The sequence below is a fragment of the Nomascus leucogenys genome, chromosome 21, assembly GCF_006542625.1.
Source record: "Nomascus leucogenys isolate Asia chromosome 21, Asia_NLE_v1, whole genome shotgun sequence".
Taxonomy (NCBI): Eukaryota; Metazoa; Chordata; class Mammalia; order Primates; family Hylobatidae; genus Nomascus; species Nomascus leucogenys.
Genome location: NC_044401.1, coordinates 19859456 through 19879655, shown reverse-complemented (window position 1 = coordinate 19879655; position 20200 = coordinate 19859456). Strand labels below are relative to the sequence as shown.

The window sequence follows — 20200 nt, the reverse complement described above, 5'->3', positions numbered from 1 at the left end:
GAAACAAAATTATTTTAACCAAATAAAATAAAGTTAATTTCAATTCACTGAAATAACATTCTATTAAATTATTTTAGAAAAAAACTATTTATAGGACGATTTCAAGTTATCCTGAAATTTAGAAATCATTTTATACTCACATTGCTGGCTTAATACAGAGTGTTCTAATTGGGTCTGAATCTCTTGAAGATAATCTGAAGAGACCCAGAAGAAAAGAATAGCATGACTCCTTTTACTGTGATTATCATCCTTACTTTTCCACAACCCAAACCGCTTTAAATGTGTGGTATCCACTAGCAATGAAATCTCATTCAGGGACACTGAAACAAATAAAAGATAACAATTTAAAAAATTAATCCATTTAAGAATACACCACTTAAACATTATATAACACTTGTTAATACACTACATTTTTTAAAAAAAAAGAATTATATAGAATTTTTTCAAGAATATATGTCCAGTGCACTTCGCTAACCTTAGCTAAAATGCCCCAAGCAGTATTATTACAGTAAAAAAAATCACATTACAATTAGGAAGGGCTAAATAATTATTAAATGACAATTAAATCGAGATTTAATCTCTCACATTATATGATTTCAGTTATAACCAGAGAGGGAAAATTTGAGATTAAATATTCATAGCATAAAAACTCTGTCTGGAGAGAATTCTCTCCAAGAATTCTGATAATCGTTAGCAAAAAGGAAAAAAAAGTCTATCAATGCAGAAAACTAAGCACAGTATAACTCAGAAAATTATATATTTCCACCTTTTCTATATTGGTCAATACTATATAAACTAAGATCACAAATGCTAACACAGGCCAATTCCTGCCCATCTTTCTTCTCCTAAGGCATTTGCACTCCGCTATACAGACGAGCCAGTATCAAAAGAGTCTCAAGAAAATTAGGAGGTTCTGAATGGTCTAAGGAGACATTTCTTTTAAAATTCCTCCAGGTTTTATTTCTCAAAACTTCCAGATGATCATTCTAAATTATTAGTCTTTCTCCCTCTTAGGGAGCTAAAGGAATCTCCTCTGAGGACTTTTACTCTTTAATTCAAAGAAACATTAAAAAAAAAAACTGATTTAAAGAAGTCCTGAAGGTCACCTAGTTCAACTGCAAGACAGCAAGCAACTGAACTGGAATACAAATATCAGTCAAGCGTATTGGGCATCTATTTGAAACACACCTCTCAGTATTCTTCCCAGCATTATTTCCTAGAACTTTGCTACTCAAATTGTAGTCTAAGCTGAGCTTGTGACATTAGTATCAGCATCATCTGGAAAACTGTTAGAAATGCAGAGTATCAGGCCCCACCTTACATCTACTGAACCAGTAGATCTCAGTTTAACAGCCCACTCCAACCCCGTGATTCATATGAACATTAAAATATGAAAATCTTCCCATGATGAGTATTTACCAGTCATCTTAATGTTCCCAAGCCAGTCATTCTATTCTTCACACTGTAACTCTTCCATTCTGAAAACTGTCAGTAAAAACTGGCAGCAAAGCTTAAATCAAAACCAGAATGAGAGCCCTCAGAATACTACTCACCATTTCTTTCTCATGAAGCTCACAGCCCCACAGGTACATTTGATCCTATTTCCGTGAAATCTACACAACTATTACTAATGTAATTGTTCTTGGTGTTTAGAATGAAAGCTAAATTTTCTTTAGGAAGACAACTTTAAAACATTATCTTTTTCCTGTGTCCATGTGTTCTCATTGTTCAATTCCCACCTATGAGTGAGAACATGCGGTGTTTGGTTTTTTGTCCTTGTGATAGTTTGCTGAGAATGATGGTTTCCGGGGAGGGATAGCATTAGGAGATATACCTAATGCTAAATGACGAGTTAATGGGTGCAGCATACCAACATGGCACATGTATACATATGTAACAGACCTGCACGTTGTGCACATGTACCCTAAAACTTAAAGTATAATAATAATAATAATAAAGATTATCTTTTTAAAAAAAGGGAATTTGACACCATCATGAGAAAAATTTATACCTCATTACCAAGTCTGCCCCCAATATATGGTATATTCTGTTACAGGTGTATAGCAGATATTAAAAGTGGGAGTTGCCTACCCACTTATCCATTTCTTCTTCTTCCTCAGTAACAGAACCCTAATTTTATTGAGGGAAGCAAGATACACAGTTTTGAAAACTCAATTTCCTAGCTTCCTTTACAAATAGGTGTGTGGGCTTGACTAGCTAGCTAATAAAATGTAAGCAGAAAAGGTTATGTCGCATGGACATCCAAGAAGGCTCCTTAAAAGGGCAAGAGATTGGTAGCATGTGCTCTGTTTACGGTTTCCCTTTCCTACTGCTTTCTGTCTAAAATACCAACACGATGATAGAGTATGAGCTACAATAATGGCCATGAGACAAACTTGAGGATGCAAGTCATATGTCAGGAATGACAGAATAGAAAAATGCAACTCATGTGTCAGGGTCATGTGCCCCCCGATGACCAAGGAAACATCACATCAGTTCAGATTACTTCTGAATTTCTTCTATGTGAAAGAAAAATAAAACATTTTCTTTATGCCATTGTTACTAACAGCCAAACATAATTAATACCTAATATAAATATGGATAAATCAATTTTCCCCAGCTGCATAGAAAAAGAGGAAACATTTAGACCCTCAGGTTCCCACCTACAAAAACCTTTTATACGCATGCTTTGTTTTAAAAAGATTTATGGGAACTTGGACAGGATTTGAGGAAGAAGACTAATATTTTCTTCTTTCATTATAAAATTATAAACCTATTATCACCGAAGAGAGTATTTTTCCACAATCTGTAATAAAATTTGTCTTTTAAAAATTATATGCAATAGAAAAGTTATAAAATAAGAAAGCAATATTATAAATATTAACTACGAAAATCTAAAATATCATTTTTGATGTTTGTATCACAAGAATTTGAGAGGTAGCTCTGTTACCCAGGTCTTTAACTATGAACTGTAGTGCTATCTTTTCTGAAATTATCATCCCCTTTTAAAATCACATGACTTTTTTTGTTTCTTCTACAGAAGAAATATTATATTATTCCTTAATAATTTATTAATATTTCCTATTTAGGACTACCAATATACTTAGTCTGTGCCCTTTATATTCTTAATAATTAAGATACAGTAAGCAATCAGATTATTAGAACAATTATCATAACATAGTTTTGGATTCTGTACATAAAGTATCTGTGGAATCCAACTAAATCCAACAAATCCAACTAAAGCTACTTTGATAGCATCTCCAATCTTGGAACAGAAGCCTCCTCTTCTTTAATTCCTATCTATGCCATTTGTGTGTTTTTCTTCCTTGTTCTTTTTATAATTCATTATATAAAAAGATTATTCTCTATTAGTTTATTGGTTTTCTTAGTGTCATAATTTATTCTGAAAGGTTTTCAGTTGGGAAGAGAATGAGAAAATTGTGTGAGTCTCTATAAGTTACAAGTACGTTTTCCAGTCTACTTTCCCTTACTCAGATATGCAATTGTATAAAATTCTCTTACCCTCTATGCAAAAACATTTTACATGTTTGTGTGTAATATTAAACATTTTCCTTATGCTTTTCTTATAGTTACTATTGTTATCCATTTTTATATATACCAAAATATTGTTGCTATCTTATCAAAACTGTATTTCTGTTAATCCCAAGAAATCACCGTGAATCCTTTAATGCTGTTTGATTTATAGTCATTAAAACAATAGCATACGATTTTCAGAACAAGTCTATTATAAAACATTTTTACTCCATTTGGAATTGCTAAAAAATATTAAGGTGAAACATTATTAAACTCAGTTTCACTTAAATTTATACTAAAAACTATAATAAAAAGACAAGGTCATAAGAGAATAATAACTTACCTTGAAATGGGATCTTAATATATTTTTTTGTGATCTGAAGAAAAAATTAAAAAACAAACAATGAGTTATCACTCAAAATGTGTTACTATTCAAATTATTTTTTTTCAAATCACAAGTACATATTCAAAGTCTACATTATAAGTGCTCAAGCCTTTTTATCAATAAACCAATAAAATATTTCACTACAAAGACTTAGTTTTATGGAAATTTTAAGAACCCCATGTAAGTAATTTAATTCTCAATATGCTCATTTACAAAAACCAGTAAGAGTAATAAATATATTTTTCAAAAATATTTTCTGAAAATGTAAAGACTAAGACAAAGCCCAGAAGAAACTGCCAAGAGACCTCTAAGTAGCAGTGACTCTGGTAAATATAAATATTCCATAAAACAGAGTTTGATTTTTGGCTTTGCTGACTGAGCAACTGACGATGATTCCCTTGGTGATGAACTCACACTAACCAAACTCACAAGAAACTGCTAAACAAACCAAAATGCCAACATATTATTTTATAATGAGAAATTAAAATTGTCAGAAGGCTTGTGTCCAATCTGATGTGAGTATTCTGTTTCTGTACAAAAACTACCAATTATAATTTTAAAATTTGCTTTTACCACATAAAAGCAGAACTAGAAAATTCAGTTGTTTAATGTGAAATGGCTACAAAAGTCATAGATTCAACTTCATTCACAGCAGTGATGCACCTGTCAAAATGGTAATATAAATTAAGTCCCTAAGCCAGAACACCCTCTTCCCTGGATGACTTTTAGGTGGGTACCACCGTCTTCATTCCTAGCATTCGTCTTTGTTTCATGTTATAAATTCCCTTCTAACTGAGGTTCTTGCTCTTTCTGCTCCTTCTGTCCCAGGACACTTTTCTCTAGGTACCTTTTGTATATATCTGACTTCCTTAAGAGCTGCTTTTATAATAGGGTTGTGGAGCACCTAGCTAAATCTTACATGTACTATCTAAAGCAGGCTTCTGCTTTGAAGTTTGTTTTTCCATTAATATCAAATGAATTTGTACCTATTTATTTATTATTTGGTTAAGTTTTGTTGTTGTTGTTCAATACATTTTGTTGATCAAATCGGGTATGGTCTGTGAGCACAAAACGAAATCAAAGTATTCTTGGTATGTGAGCTCCATATAAGTATCAAACAATGTTCAGTGAAACCACAGGTTTATTTTGACTCCATTTATTTTCCAATTTAAAAATTATTTCATCTTGTACTTTCACAAATATAAAACCCTATATTCCATAGAGTAAGTCAGCCACTAAAACCAAATGTGAGGCAATAGATCACAATTAGCTAAAAGCTGAGCTTGGAGTTAAAATCCTGCCTCTACTGTCACTACCACTTACACAAGTAGTAAGTAGGTAAACTTAGGTAACTTATTGAACTTCTTCCAGCTTTAGTAAAACCCTTAATCAAGGAAGTTGTTACCATTAGACACTAGCATCTGATCAAGAATGTTACATAATTTAATCAAATATCTAATTATTGTTACTTTCACATAACTGCCACCATATTTAATGTATATTGTCCCTTTCCAAACTCTTTCTGGCATGTTTCACAGGGTCTTTAATCCTATAAAATATATCTTGGCAAACGTAAATCATTAGTACTAAAAAATAAACAGAAGCGGTGTTTGCCTTCCAGAATCTGCACAGCCATAACTTCCAAAGTATAAAGTAGAAGTAGTGCATCTGTATGACCCCACCCACTACTTACTACACTATTCTCTCACTTTCCCCCATCAAATGCTCGGGAGCTATCAAACTTTTCTACTTGGCAAGGATCTGATATTCATTTATACCTCTGAATAATGACTAAGCCAATAGGTTACCTCTCCAGAGTTAAAACCCTACTCCCAGCAGACTTAACCCCTAGATTTAAAAATAAGAAAAATTTTGTGGCAGTAAGGTAAACCTAGTTCTCTGAAATCATACCAACTTTGTTTAAACTTAAGAATAAAGCTAATAATAAGAGCTATTTTGTAATTTCTTACAATAGCTAATAGTTATCTGAATATAGTATTACTTAATTTCTCGTACTATCAACAAAGACTTTTAAGACAACGTTTACATTCACTGCAGCATTTGCTACACTAAAAAAATAAGTGTCTAACTATAGGAACATGGCTCTAATTTACATAATAATTTCCAGCCGTAAGTATTTTTCTAATTCAGCTAAATTGTAACTACTGTGAGAGTGAGGACAGTATCTCCAGTGTCTACAATAACGCTTAACACATAGTAGGTAGTCACTGAATGTATGGAGAATAAATGAATTTAATTCTCTAATATCTTTACCCACTAAAAAAGAAAAAAAAGTTCTTTAATTTCTGTTACAGTGCATCCTGGACTGTCTGAAAAAGAATACACATAAAAACCTCAAAAACCTGAAATTTTTACCCTTTTCCCTTTTTTAGGTTATTCATTATACTTAAAATTTTTTTTAATTGCTTATGTTCTCTCCATCATAACTGTCCTAATTTTTGTAGAATTCTTCTCAGCCTTTGTTCACATGCATATATTTACTTTGATTTGCTAAATCACTTTCCTATAATTAAACATTCAAGTTTTTAATCTAATTATAAGAAATCTTCCAGCAAATATAAATAAAATTTGTTACCTTTTATTTTAGGTTCAGGGGTACATGTACAGGTCTGTTATACATGTAAACCTGTGTCACAGGGGTTTGTTGTACAGATTGTTTTGAAACCCAGGTATTAAGCCTAGTACTCAATAGTTATTTTTTCTGCTCTTCTCCCTCCTCCCACCTTCAAGTAGGCTCTAGAGTCTGTTACTCCCTTCTTTGTGTCCACGAGTTTTCATCATTTAGCTCCCACTTATAACTAAGAATATGCAGTATTTGGTTGTCTGTTCCTATGTTAGTTTGCTAAGGATAATAGCCTCCAGCTCTATCCACATTCCCACAAAAGACATGATCTTATTCTTTTTTTCGCTGCATAGTACTCCATGGCATATATGCACTACATGTTCTTTATCCAATCTGTCATTGTTGGGAACTTAGGTTGATTCCATGTGTTTCCTATTATGAATAGTGCTGCAATTCACATGCATATGTCTTTATGGTAGAATAACTTATATTTTTCTGGGTATAATACCAGTAATGGGATTGCTGGGTTGAATGGTAATTCTGTTTTTAGCTCTTTGAGGAATCGCCACATTACTTTCCACAATGATTGAACTAATTTGCACCCCCAACAACAGCGTGTCCCTTTCTTCTGCAACCTCGCCAGCATCTGTTATTGACCTTTTAACAACAGCCATTCTGACTGGTATGAGATGGTATCTCACTGTGGTTTTGATTTGGATTTCTTTAACGAACAGTGATATTGAGCTTTTTTTCCATATGCTTCTTGGCCACATGTATGTCTTTGGAAAAGTGTCTGCTCATGTCCCTTGTCCACTTTTTCATAGGGTTGTTTTTTTCCTGTAAATTTAAGTTCCTTATAGATGCTAGATATTAGACCTTTGTCAGATGCCTACTTTGCAAATATTTCCTCCCATTCTGTAGGCTGTCTGTTTACTCTGTTGACAGTTTCTTTTGCTGTGCAGAAGTTCTTTAGTTTAACTAGATCCATTTGTTAATTTTTGTTTTTTTGTGTGATTTTGACATCCTCGTCATGAAATATTTGCCTGTGCCTACATTCAGAATAATATTGCCTAGGTTGTTTTCCAGGGTTTTTATAGTTTTGGGTTTTACATTAAGTCTCTAAATCCATCTTGAGTTGATTTTTGTGTATGGTATAAGGAAGGGGTCCAGCTTCAGTCTTCTGCATATGGCTAGCCAGTTATCTTAGCACTATTTATTGAATAGTCAGTGCTTTCCCCATTGCTTGCTTTTGTCTGCTTTGTCAAAGATCAGATGGTCACAGGTGTGAAGCCTTATTTCTAGGCTCTATATTCTATTCCATTGACCTATGTGTCTGTTTTTGTACCAGTGCCATACTGTTTTGGTTACTATAGCCCTATAGCACAGTTTGAAGTTGGGTAACATGATGCCTCCAGCTTTGTTCCTTTTGCTTAGGATTGCCTTGGCAATCAGGCCTCTATTTTTTGGTTCCATATGAATTTTAAAATAGTTTTTCATATTTCTGTGAAGAATATCATTGATAATTTGATAGGAATAGCACTGAATCTATAAACTGCTTTGCACAAGATGGCCATTTTAATTCTATTGATTCTTCCTATCCATGAACATGGAATGTTTTTCCATTTGTTTGTGTCATCTGATTTCTTGGAGCAGTGTTTTGCAGTTTTCATTGTTGAGATCTTTCACCTCCCTGGTTAGCTGTATTCATAGGTATTTTATTCATTTTGTGGCAATTGTGAATGGGATTGCATTCCTGATTTGGCTCTTGGCTTTGTTGCTGTTGGTGTGTAGGAGTGCTAGTGATTTTTTTTAATGTACTGCATTTTATTACATAAAAGTACAATTAGTAAAATAATATACTAATTTATTTGAATATACTTTTAACTATAATAAATCATTCCTTCCTCTCACTATAATGTTGAAAGTATTACTCTGAACACCTACCTTACACATTACTTAATATAAGTTAACTACAAAGAGCCTCTCCACTTACATTTTCATCATGCATCTTACATTTTAATTTCCTTATTCTTTTATAGAAAAGGTCATAAATAATGCCCAACTAATAAAAAAGAATCTCTAATATCTCTGATGCAGCAACAATTGATCACATGCTTTCACATGTGAATAAAATAGGAATAAAATAACAGCATACAGTAATTTGAAAGCTGTATTACATCATTATTCACTTTTCAAAAAAAATTTTTCAAGGAAACAAGTATATTTTCAATGTAATTACAATGCTTCAAAAAATCTACTCCCTTTAAAGTTATATACAAATAATTTAACAACTTCAGTTGTAGATTAGTTTTTATACTCAACACTCTGGTTTCATGTAATGTCTGAAGTGTCAGTACCTTATTCTACTGTAAATTCTTTGATATTTACATAGAATCAATTTTGAATTAAATATTTTTCATATTTACTGCATCTGCAAAAATATATTTTCGTATAAACTCTGGTGTTTTCTAAGCAGTAATTTTTGAAAAAAGTGTTTTCAAATTCATTATATTTGCAGGACTCTTTTCCAATATAAATTCCCTGATGCTGAAAAAAGCTTGAGCAACTGCTTCAGGGTTTTCCTCTAGTACAAAATGTGTGCAATAAGATCTGTGATACAAGTAAAGATACTACAACCCCCTTTATATTTGTAATGGTTGTCTTCAGAATAAATACTCTTCACTTTAAAGGCTTATATTTTCTGAAAGAATTTTTAACAGTAATTGCACTTTTAATGCTTTTATTAACTATGAACCTTCTTTTTTTTTTTTGAGACAGAGTTTTGCTCTGTTGCCCAGGCTGGAGTGCAATGGCGCGATCTTGGCTCACTGCAACCTTCGCCTCCTGGGTTCAAGCGATTCTCCTGCCTCAGCCTCCCAAGTAGGTGGGACGACAGGCATTCCCCACCATGCCCAGTCAATTTTTGCATTCTCAGTAGAGACAAGGTTTCACCATGTTGGTCAGGCTGGTCTCGAACTCCTGACCTCAGGTGATCCACCCACCTCGGCCTCCCAAAGTGCTGGGATTATAGGCGTGAGCCACCGCGAGGAGTGGCATCGCCTGGACACTGCACAGTAGAATTTATATAGGGATGTGATGTTAGAGAACTACAGAAACCTGTTCTTCCTTGGTATTGTTGTCTCTAAGCCAGACCTGATCACCAGTCTGGAGCAAGGGAAAAAACCTTTGACTATGAAGAGCCGTAAGATGATTGCCAAACCCCCAGTTGTATGTTCTCATTTTGCCCAAGATCTTTGGCCAGAGCAGAGCATAAAAGATTCTTTCCAAAAAGTGATACTGAGAAGACATGAAAAATGTGGACATGATAATTTACAGTTTAAAAAAGGCTGTAAAAGTGTGGATGAGTATAAGGTGCACAAAATCGGTTATAATGGACTTAACCAATATTTGACAACTATCCAGAGAAGAATATTTCAATGTGATAAATATGTGAAAGTCTTTCACAAATTTTCGAAGTCAAACAGACATAAGACATACTGGAAAAAAAACTTTTAAATGTAAATGTGGCAAAGCTTTTAACCAGTCCTCAACCCTTACTACACATAAGAAAATTCATACCGGAGAGAAACACTACAGATGTTAAGAATCTGGCAAAGCCTTTAAGCGGCCCTCTAACCTTACTACACATAAGATAATTCATACTGGAGAGAAACCCTACAGATGTAGAGAATGTGGTAAAGCTTTTAACCACCCCTCAACCCTTTTTTTCACCTAAGAAAATTCATATTGGAGAGAAACCATACAAGTGTGAAAAATGTGGCAAAGCCTTCATTTCATCCTCAACCCTTACTAAACGTGAGATAATTCATAAAAACCCTACAAATGTGAAGAATGTGGCAAAATTTTAACTGTTCCTCAAACCCTACTAAACATAAGATAATTCGTACTGGAGACAGAACCTACAAATGTGATCAATGTGGCAAAACCTTCACCTGGTTTAGTCAAGCCTCGCTAAACATAAGAGATCTCATACTGGAGAGAAACCTTACAAATGTGAAGAATGTGGCAAAGCTTTTAACTGGTCCTCAGCCCTTAACAAACATGAAAGAATTCATATTGGACAGGAACCCTACAGAGTCAATGCGGCAAATCTTTTAAATGTTCCTCAACCCTTAATAAGCATAAGATAATTTATACTGGAGAGAAACCCTATAAATGTGATGAATGTGGGAAAACCTTTAAACAGCCCTCAACTCTTAGTAAATATGAGAATTTATATGGAACATAAACCCTACAAATAAAAAGAATGTGACAAAGCTTTTTAAGGAAGTTCTCAACCCTTATTACACATAATTCATACTGGACAGAAACTCTACAAGTGTAAAGAACGTGGCAAAGCTTACAAGTTCTCAATTCTTTTTTTTTTTTTTTTTTTTTTTTTTTTTGAGACAATTTTGCTCTTATCACCCAGGTTGGAGGGCAATGGCGTGATTTCAGCTCACTGCAACCTCCAACTCCTGGGTTCAAGCCATTCTCCTGCCTCGGCCTCCCGAGTAGCTGGGATTGCAGGTGCCCACCACCATGCCTGGCTAATTTTTGTATTTTTAGTAGAGAAGGGGTTTCACCTTGTTGGCCGTGCTAGTCTCAAACTCCTGACCTCAGATGATCCACTTGCCTCAGTCTCCTAAAGTGCTGGGATTACAGGCATGCGCCACCACGCCTAGCCATAAGTTCTCAATTCTTAAGAGACATGGCGATAATTCGTGCTGAAGAGGAACTCTACAAACCTGAAAGATTTGACAGTGCTTTTACCAACACCTCCAACTTTGCAATACATTAAAAAAAAAAGTTATACTAGTGTGAAACCCTAGAAATGTATAAAATGTGACAAAGCCTTTATATGGTTGCCACATTTGATTGTAGGTAAGATAATTCATGCTGGCAAAACTCCTACAAGTGTGAAGAATGTGGCAAAACTTTTAACCTGTGCTTACACCTTATTTCACAGGAAAGCTATTACCCTTGAGAAAAATTGTCCAAATATAAAGAATATGGAAAAGCCATTAATGCTAGTGATTTTTGTACACTAATTTTGTGTCCTAAAACTTTGCGGAAGTTGTTTATCAGCTGAAGGAGCTTTTGGGCTGAGACCCTATATCTAGAAAATTTATATATAATATATATAAATATATATATAAAATCCAGACATAGAATCATGTCATCTGCAAACAGGGATAGTTTGACTTCCTCTCCTCCAATTTGAATGTACTTTATTTCTTTCTCTTGCCTGATGGCCCTGGCCAGGACTTCTGACAATTAATTTTTAGGACCACTTTACAGTGCTTACTGAATATTTGCAGTCCCCTACTATTTGTAATAGTAAAATATTGGGACAATTTGAAATGACCAACAAGTAAAAATTTTTAAAGACAACCCAAATATCCCAAAATAAGTAGAGGAATTAAATTAATGAAATTATGGTAAGTTACAAAATAGTACATATTATGTAATATCCCTTTGTTTTAATGTATCTATATATGTATGAAGAATATGCAACGATATATACTATACAGTGAGTGGCAGCTGTCTCTAAATAGGCAAGATTATATGTGTTTGTAATATTGTTCCTTTACTAATTTGTTTGTGGTTTTTTGCTTGCTCTTGGTTTTTGAGCATAACATGCCCACCTGTGTAATAATATAATTAATATATTAATTAATAGAAATTCCATTGTTTAATATTTATATTGGATTTTCCTCCCCCCAGCTAATCATTACTCTCATATATTTAGGTTATCCAACTTTTTGCCATTACAAAGAACTCAACAGAAATAACTGGGTAAACCTGAATTTAAAATAATAAAGTAAAATAGGGGAGAAAATCCTGAAAAATGAATAAAATTCCTTAAAGAAAAAGAATTGTAAAATCACCCTAGACATGCCAAAATCAGTTAAAACCAGTGGCCAAAAAAATATTAATTTTAAATCAATTCATTCTTGAGCTTTCAAAGCAATGTTGACTACATCACAAATTACTATTATTTGCAGTTCCCAGAATTTGGGATTAGGTCTTTGTCTGCATGGGTACCAAGTAAACAACAGGTACTTCATGTCTTATTCATGTGCTGTCTTCTCTGTGAAGCCTTTCCTGATTCCTCCAGACATTGAGAGATATCCATTGCCATATGCACCCTTCTTGTACATACTTCTATTTTACATTTGACCATAATGTAAATATTTATGTGTCTGTCTCTTCCATTAGATTAAAAGCTCCCTGAAAGCAGAAACCATATCTTAGCATTTTCATATTCTCTGCCTTATCCCTAACACAGTGAAATATTAATGAAACTGCTATAAAAAATGCCTCAGTTACTAAATCTGACACAGTCACTTCAACAAACATTTATGTGCCTACTTAGAGTGGAAACATTTATGGAAGGTATAAAAGGAACTAAAACCGTGGCTCTTCACCATAAGCAGCTTAAAAGGTTAATGGAGAAGTTTATACAAGAATATAAGTAATTATAAAACACACAGAATAAATCTTAGAAGTACAAATGAAGTGTTATAAGTGTACAGCAAAGGGAGAAGTTAATTCTGTCTGAAAAGGAGGGATCATGGAAAGTTTCCTAGAAGAGTCAGTATATCAGAGAAGCTTTAAAAGATGATTAGGATTTTAAAAGGTCGAAATGGTAAGAAAATATAGAGAACTGGCTGGGCGCAGTGGCTCACACCTGTAATCCCAGCACTTTGGGAGGCTGAGGCAGGTGGATCACTTGAGGCCAAGAGTTCAAGACCGGCTTGGCCAACATGGTAAAGCTCCATCTCTACCAAAAAATACAAAAATTAGCCAGGTGTGGTGCCATGCACCTGTAGTCCCAGCTACTCGGGAGGCTGAGGCACAGGAATCGCTTGAATACAGAAGGCAGAGGTTGCAGTGAGCCAAGATCAGTGGAGTGCACCACTGCACTCCAGCCTGGGTAAAAGAGTGAGACTCTGTCCACCATCCCCCAAAAAAAAACAGACAGAGAGAGAACCGAGCAGAATACAGTCTCACTTTCACATACGCAGGTGAGGAGGAGTATTTTTTTTTTAATTAGAAAAACAGAGTAGGATTAGTTCCTGGATATTCTTAATTTAGAAATTTGGAGAAGTCAGTTTACAACCGTTTAAACTGGCAAAATCAGATTTCTTCTTTATGCTCCAAACTATACCTTGAAAAAAATTTTACTATCAAATAACTTCTAGAACCCAAAGATTATCAATACGTGTGATTTTTTTTTTCACACATGATTTTCATTAGAGTAGTCAGATTAGGCAGGATTTTAGGAGGGGAGAATTAAAGACACATTTCAAATTAGGTATAATGACTTTCAACATATCCAAAGCGTCCCATATAAAATAAATCTTAATTCTATTCTTATTTGTGCTAAGAAAAAAAAAAGGAAAAAAATTAAAATGCCTTGTCCAAGATCCAAACTAAAAGAAAATTAAAGAAAATATACTTACTGTAACACAACCTTTAGAAGCTCCTTTTATTTTACCAATATAAACAGAAGTAAATATAAAATCCAGTTGTAGATCCATCTCATTACTAGGCATAATACTGGAAATGTTTTCCATGACAGGATTATATGGGCATAATTCAGATGACATCTAACAAGGAATAAATCATAAAATGCATATAACTCTTAACTATTATATAAATGCTGAAAATGACTTTCACCATCAAATTCTTCTTTAAATTACTATTAGTGAATTTTTAAAGAATTTTATACTGTTCTTACTGTAAAGAAAGTTATCTAGATTTTTTTTCTGAAAAATAATATGACTTACCTTTGAGAAAATTACACTAAATAGCTGAATCCAAAATTAATTCCACAGCCTAAGCTCCAGAAATATATACTCCTCTGTATCAAAGCCATGGTTTCACATTCAGTACTCTCTAATAGGTTTTATTCATTTTTAACTTGACAGAACTAAGTTTTAAACATATATTGTACTTTTGTTTAAAATGAATTTTTAAATATATTATCTCTTTTAATCCCCACAACCACCCTATAGGCAGGTTTTTCAGTTTTCCATTTCATAAATAAAGTTAACAGATGCTTAGACTGGTTAAGCGACTTGCCTAAAACCATGCGATTAGTAAGAAGCAGAACAAAGATTCAAACACAGGTTTCTCTCTCCAGGTCCAGTGTCACTTCAACCACATAAAATTGTTTCCATTAACCAAAATAATGTTCTTGCTACTGCACTTTAAATATTTTTTATTTTAGATCCAGGGGGTATATGTGCAGATTTGTTACAAGGATAATATTGCGTGATGCCGAGGGTTGGGCTTCTATTGAACCTGTCATCCAGATAATACCCAACAGGAAGTTTTATGGCCCTGGCTCTCCTCATCCCTCCCCCTACTTTTGGAGCCTCCAATGTCTATTGTTCCCATCTTTATGCCTGTGTGCTATTGCACTTTTAAAATGCCATGAAGGAATGTAAGTACCTAAGAACCATATGTTATATCAAATTTATATGCTTTATTGTATACTCTGTTTGAAGACAACCAACCAGAAATGGCTTATACTTGCCTAAAACCTCAAAAATCATCACTTCCACTCAAGTGACTATATAACTTTGCTTTTAAATTATAATAGAAAACCAGGCAATATCAGCAGCAACTCTTTCCCACTGTTTCTTCTGAAATTTACACTACTTTCAGATGACTTTTTCAACTTTTTCAAATGTGCCTAACCTCTGCACATTATCCGTAACATCACACATGACCAGATTACTACTAAAGCAGTTATTATGCATATGTACTCACTCCCCTCTTACCTCTAGCAAATGTGACTAATCCTTATCTAAAACATATATCATACTCATTATTTTAAACCCAGCTCATAACGCCATTTACCTGCTTAATTGAATTTGTCATTCTCATGTTTTATTGCTTAGTATACTATTAATATCTTCTTATTCCCTAAGTAAAAAAGGGAATCAATCAATCAAATCAAATCAGGTAGCTCCAATATCAGTCAGACAAATAACTGTGGGCTTTTTTAGTGATAAAATGAGAAGTTGGTATAGAAATAATTTCTCATTGGGCTTCACATTTTGTAAAAACTAGCTGGCTCCTAAAAATGACCAATCCATATTTCTCATAATGCATTTAAAACTGGAGGCCAGGCATGGTGGCTCACGCCTGTAATCCTAGCACTTTGGGAGGCCGAGGCGAGTGGATCACGAGGTCAGGAGTTCCAGACCAGCCTGACCAACATGGTGAAACCCCGTCTCTACTAAAAATACAAAAACTAGCCGGGCATGGTGGCACGTGCCTGCAATCCCAGCTACTGAGGGAGGCTGAGGCAGGAGAATCGCTTGAACTTGTGAGGCAGAGGTTGCAGTGAACCGAGATTGTGCCACTGTATGCTAGCCTGGGCCTCAGATTAAGACTCTGTCTCAAAAAAATAAAATAAAATAAAACTGGAACAAGAGAGAGCATAGAGATGTGACATTCTGACTTATATGTCTTTGTAGATCTCCACAGTATTGGCTGCTTGGTTGTGATAATGAATGTAGTGGATTCCACAAGATATGTTATTTTCTTATAATATGATCATTTCATACTACATTGTCAATTGATACCCTGCCAAGGCCTAATTTTTCTACAAGTTTAAATTCATTATCAACAATGATACTTTTAATTATATATACAACTAAACCATCAAGTAGGATATTGACCCAATCTGGCGAAAATGGTTACATTTTTGCAAAAATTCAGAACAAAGCTGCTGAGGTGATTTCTACGTGGAATACCAAATACAATAGAAAATACCCATCAAACAATAATCAGACCAAACTGTTTTCATAGATCAGGCCAACTCTTCATCATACTCTGCAAAATAACAGCCTCTGACATTATTCAAAAACAAAACAAGATAAGTTTACCATAATTCTGCACTGGTGGTCAATGATCTTTTCTTACAAATAGAATAATCACAGACTAATAATAAGAAAGAGTACCAGCTGGGAGTGGTAGCCCACGCATGTGATCCTAGCACTTTGGGAGGTGGAGGTAGGAGGACTGCTTGAGCCCAGTAGTTAGAGACCAGCCTGGACAACAAAGAGAGACCCTCATCTCTAAAAATAATATATATTTTAAAAACATTAGCCAGGCGTGCTGGCACAAGCCTACGGTCCCAGCTACCTGAGAGGCTGAATGAGAGGGATGCTTGAGCCCAAGAGGTTGAGGCTGCACTGAGCCATAATCATGTCACTGCACTCCAGCCTGGGTGACAGGGCAAGACCCTGTCTCAAAAAAAAAGAAAGAAAGAAAGAATAACTGAAAATAAATGATTTGAACCTTATTTTAGACCTACTCTCTTCAAAGGACTGAATTAATCGACTGATATTAAACTAACACACTTCCATTTATTATTTTCTGTAAGAATGAAGAGGCAGAGGACTTACCAAACTTGATAGGTTTCTGACCTACATCTCCAAAGCCATGTTCTTTCCTCTATATCATACTGCCTTCATAGTATGTGAGGAAAAGGAGTAATTCTAAGTAACCATAATACTCCAAGACCAGACATATAAATACTAGAAAATGTGTTTAATTCTACAAAATGTTAGTGAAATGTCCAATGAAAGCCATAAGAAAAATATTCAAGTAATAGAATATGCATACTGAAAAAATATAAATCACCAGAGAAAAATGGTATAATCTTTTCATTTCAAAATAAAGACAACTACATATTTCACTCAAACTACCATAAAAGTTGTCTGAAAATTCAAACTAAGAAAATTTGTAATTTTCATTACAATATTCAGCTTGATAAAACAAATAACAGTCATTAACCAATAGTGTATATTTCATTGTTAATCTGTGAGAAGACAGAAATAAATTACCTGTACAGATTCACATGTAATCAATGGTAGTTCTGACAATGCTGATTCAGAAGTACTCTCATTTTCATTAGTTGTCTCACGGTCTTGCTTAGATTGTAACTTAAGAATTTCTGAACTTTTATGTTCAACAGGTCCTTCTTCATCACTGGAAACAACAACTAAAAAGGAAAAGAAAAATGCATTTTTTATTATTATTTTTTTTTTTTGAGACACAATCTCCCCATCTCGGCTCACTGCAACCTCCACCTCCCGGGCTCAGGCAATTCTCCTGCCTCAGCCTCCCGAGTAGCTGGAATTACAGGCATACGCCACCATGCCCAGCTAATTTTTGTACTTTTAGTACAGACAGGGTTTCACCATGTTTGCCACGCTGGTCTCAAACTCCTGACCTCAGGTGATCCTCCCGCCTTGGCCTCCCAAAGTGCTGGGATTATAGGTGTGGGTCACTGCAACCAGCCAAAAAATGTATTTTAAATGTGTAACGATCACATATCAAAAAAAGAACTTTTGGCTGGGAGTAGTGGCTCACTCCTGTAATCCCAGCACTTTGGGAGGCTGAGGTGGGTAGATTCCCTGAGGTCAGGAGTTCAAGATCAGCCAGGCCAACATGGTGAAACCCTGTCTCTAGTAAAAATACAAAAATTAGCCGGGCATGGTGGTGCATGCCTGTAATCCCAGCTACTCGGAAGGCTGATGAAGAAGAATTACTTGAGCCCAGGAGAGGGAGGTTGCAGTTAGCCAAGATCGCACCACTACACTCTAGCCTGGCCGACAGAGCAAGACTCTGTCTCAAAAAAAAAAAAAAAAAAAAAAAGAACTTTCTAATTAATGCAATTTATTTTTAATAATCCTGTTAAACTTAATCATCTAAATTTATTCAATTTAGAAACAGGCCTATCATTTGTTATCTGATTTATAGTAGTTACAGACAATGACTCCATATCAGTGCAATTATTCAGCAGTTACCTGCACCCTTACCTCCTAAAGAATAAAGATGTTTAAAAATGGATAAAGCCATGAGGAGGCCTTAGGAACAAATTCTAGTTCTAACAGTGTATTGTGCCATCACTCTAAATTGTACTTTAAGTCCTGTTACATGAATTGCTTCAAGGAATGGGAAATTAATAACTAGGGGAAGATGTGGGAGACTATTCACTGGAGATCCTTTAACACCTTTGGAATTTCTTAGTACCATGTGACGGCATCAACTACTCAGAAGCTGATTAAATCAAAATTAATAATAATACTTAGGTAGCACTTAAACTCTGCATACTTCATCAACCAAATGACAGTAATGATGGTCCTTAAATAATCTATTTTAAAACTATTGAGATTACAGTGTACTAATCTAAGAAAAAATTACTTCTGTTTTCAAGTCCTCCATTAGTTTACCTAAATCGATATTTTAAAACTCATGAAGGAGACCCCACATCCCAAGCCTTTTTTTCCTAAAGTTAATATATTCCACAGTGATGTCATAAACAGCTTATGGCCTTAGCCAAATTTGTTCAAGAAGAAGAAAAAAACAACTAAGTAAAGCAGAGGAAATTAAGTTATCTTTATAATCCTCCTGTCACTTACTTGGTTCAGCTGAGATCAGTGATTGGTTCCCTTCATTATGTCCTCTTAGAATAGGCTTTTCTACCGTATTCAACTCGTTCTCATCTTTCTCAACCAGGGAAGAAATCCCCACAGTATCAATGGATTTAGAGTTCTCAACAGTTTCAGTGGCTGAACTGGCAGAGGCACTTTTGGTGGCATTACTCAAAGTCAACTCCTGACTGTTAAGTGAGGATAGTTTAGTAAAATCACTTTTTGTAGGTTTAGTTGTAATTTCTTCAGGCAGTTTTGGATCCTGATGATAGTTTTCACTTGACTTTTCTAACTCAGTGGATATTGTTGAGTCATCTTCTTGTTTTTTCTAAACGTAAACACATAGAAAAAAATAGCATTTTTCAAATTTGGCTTGCTTAAACCATTTTTAAATTCCTAAAAAAAAAGGAAAAACATTATATCACTTCTATAACTACATGGATAGAAAACTAAACAATTATACTACATTATACTTGCCAATGTCTCCCAAATTTAAAGATACAGGGTTTGGTCTGTCCAATCTGCTGCCTGATAATTTTTTAAAGGGTGAAATTGGGAGATTTCCATCATTACAAATGCTTTGTCAGACGGTCTCCCATGATCTAAGTCAACTTTAGAATGAGAAGATGTATTTACGTATTTTTATTTTGCAAAAGTAATAATGCCAATGTGACTACTTTGGTAAAGAGATTTAAAAATTAACAATATAACAACATTAAAAATTATGAAAATCAACCACTGCCTTCAATATCTCATTTACTTTATAAATCTAAATCATGTTTATAATTACAACCCAAAAACATTACAAGGTCCTGAAATGATTTATGGATCAAAGAAATTGAAAAGCTGTCTTACTGTTTTATTGCTACTTATATACTAAGTCTTTGAAAATACAAAATGTATGTATTTAATATGATAATTCTTTACTTAGAATAAATTCCCTAAACTGTAGATAAACAGAAGCTTAAAGAATTTGGTAAGTAAATTGCTACTGATAAAATAAATCTAATAATAACTTTACAGAGCAAGCAAAAAAAAATGACTAGACAGTATGAATAGTATTTGGCTGAAATAAAGAAAAAGAAAAGTCTGAAGGATGTACAACTACCTACTAAGGAAAGAGTGATACAAGAAAAGGAGCAATTTTAACTTTTTTAATCATTCATAGTATTTGAAATGTGTTCCAATAACTCTGTATCACCAAGAAAAGTTACATTTAAAATTGTTTTTTAA

The 20200-nt window shown here is 34.3% G+C and overlaps 1 protein-coding gene across 9 annotated transcripts in view; it reads right to left on the bottom strand.

Annotated features, from left to right (window-relative positions):
* Nucleotides 1-20200, bottom strand: part of SENP7 (SUMO specific peptidase 7) — a 182446-nt gene that overhangs the window by 24720 nt on the left and 137526 nt on the right. For all 9 annotated transcript variants that reach the window (XM_003261745.4, XM_004091726.3, XM_003261746.4 and 6 more), the window contains 5 exons: nt 18956-19295; nt 17375-17532; nt 13973-14119; nt 3878-3911; nt 141-320 (listed from right to left, as the gene is read on the bottom strand). In XM_003261745.4, coding sequence (XP_003261793.2) covers nt 141-320; nt 3878-3911; nt 13973-14119; nt 17375-17532; nt 18956-19295 — 859 coding nt within the window. The remainder of the gene's footprint in view (nt 1-140; nt 321-3877; nt 3912-13972; nt 14120-17374; nt 17533-18955; nt 19296-20200) is intronic.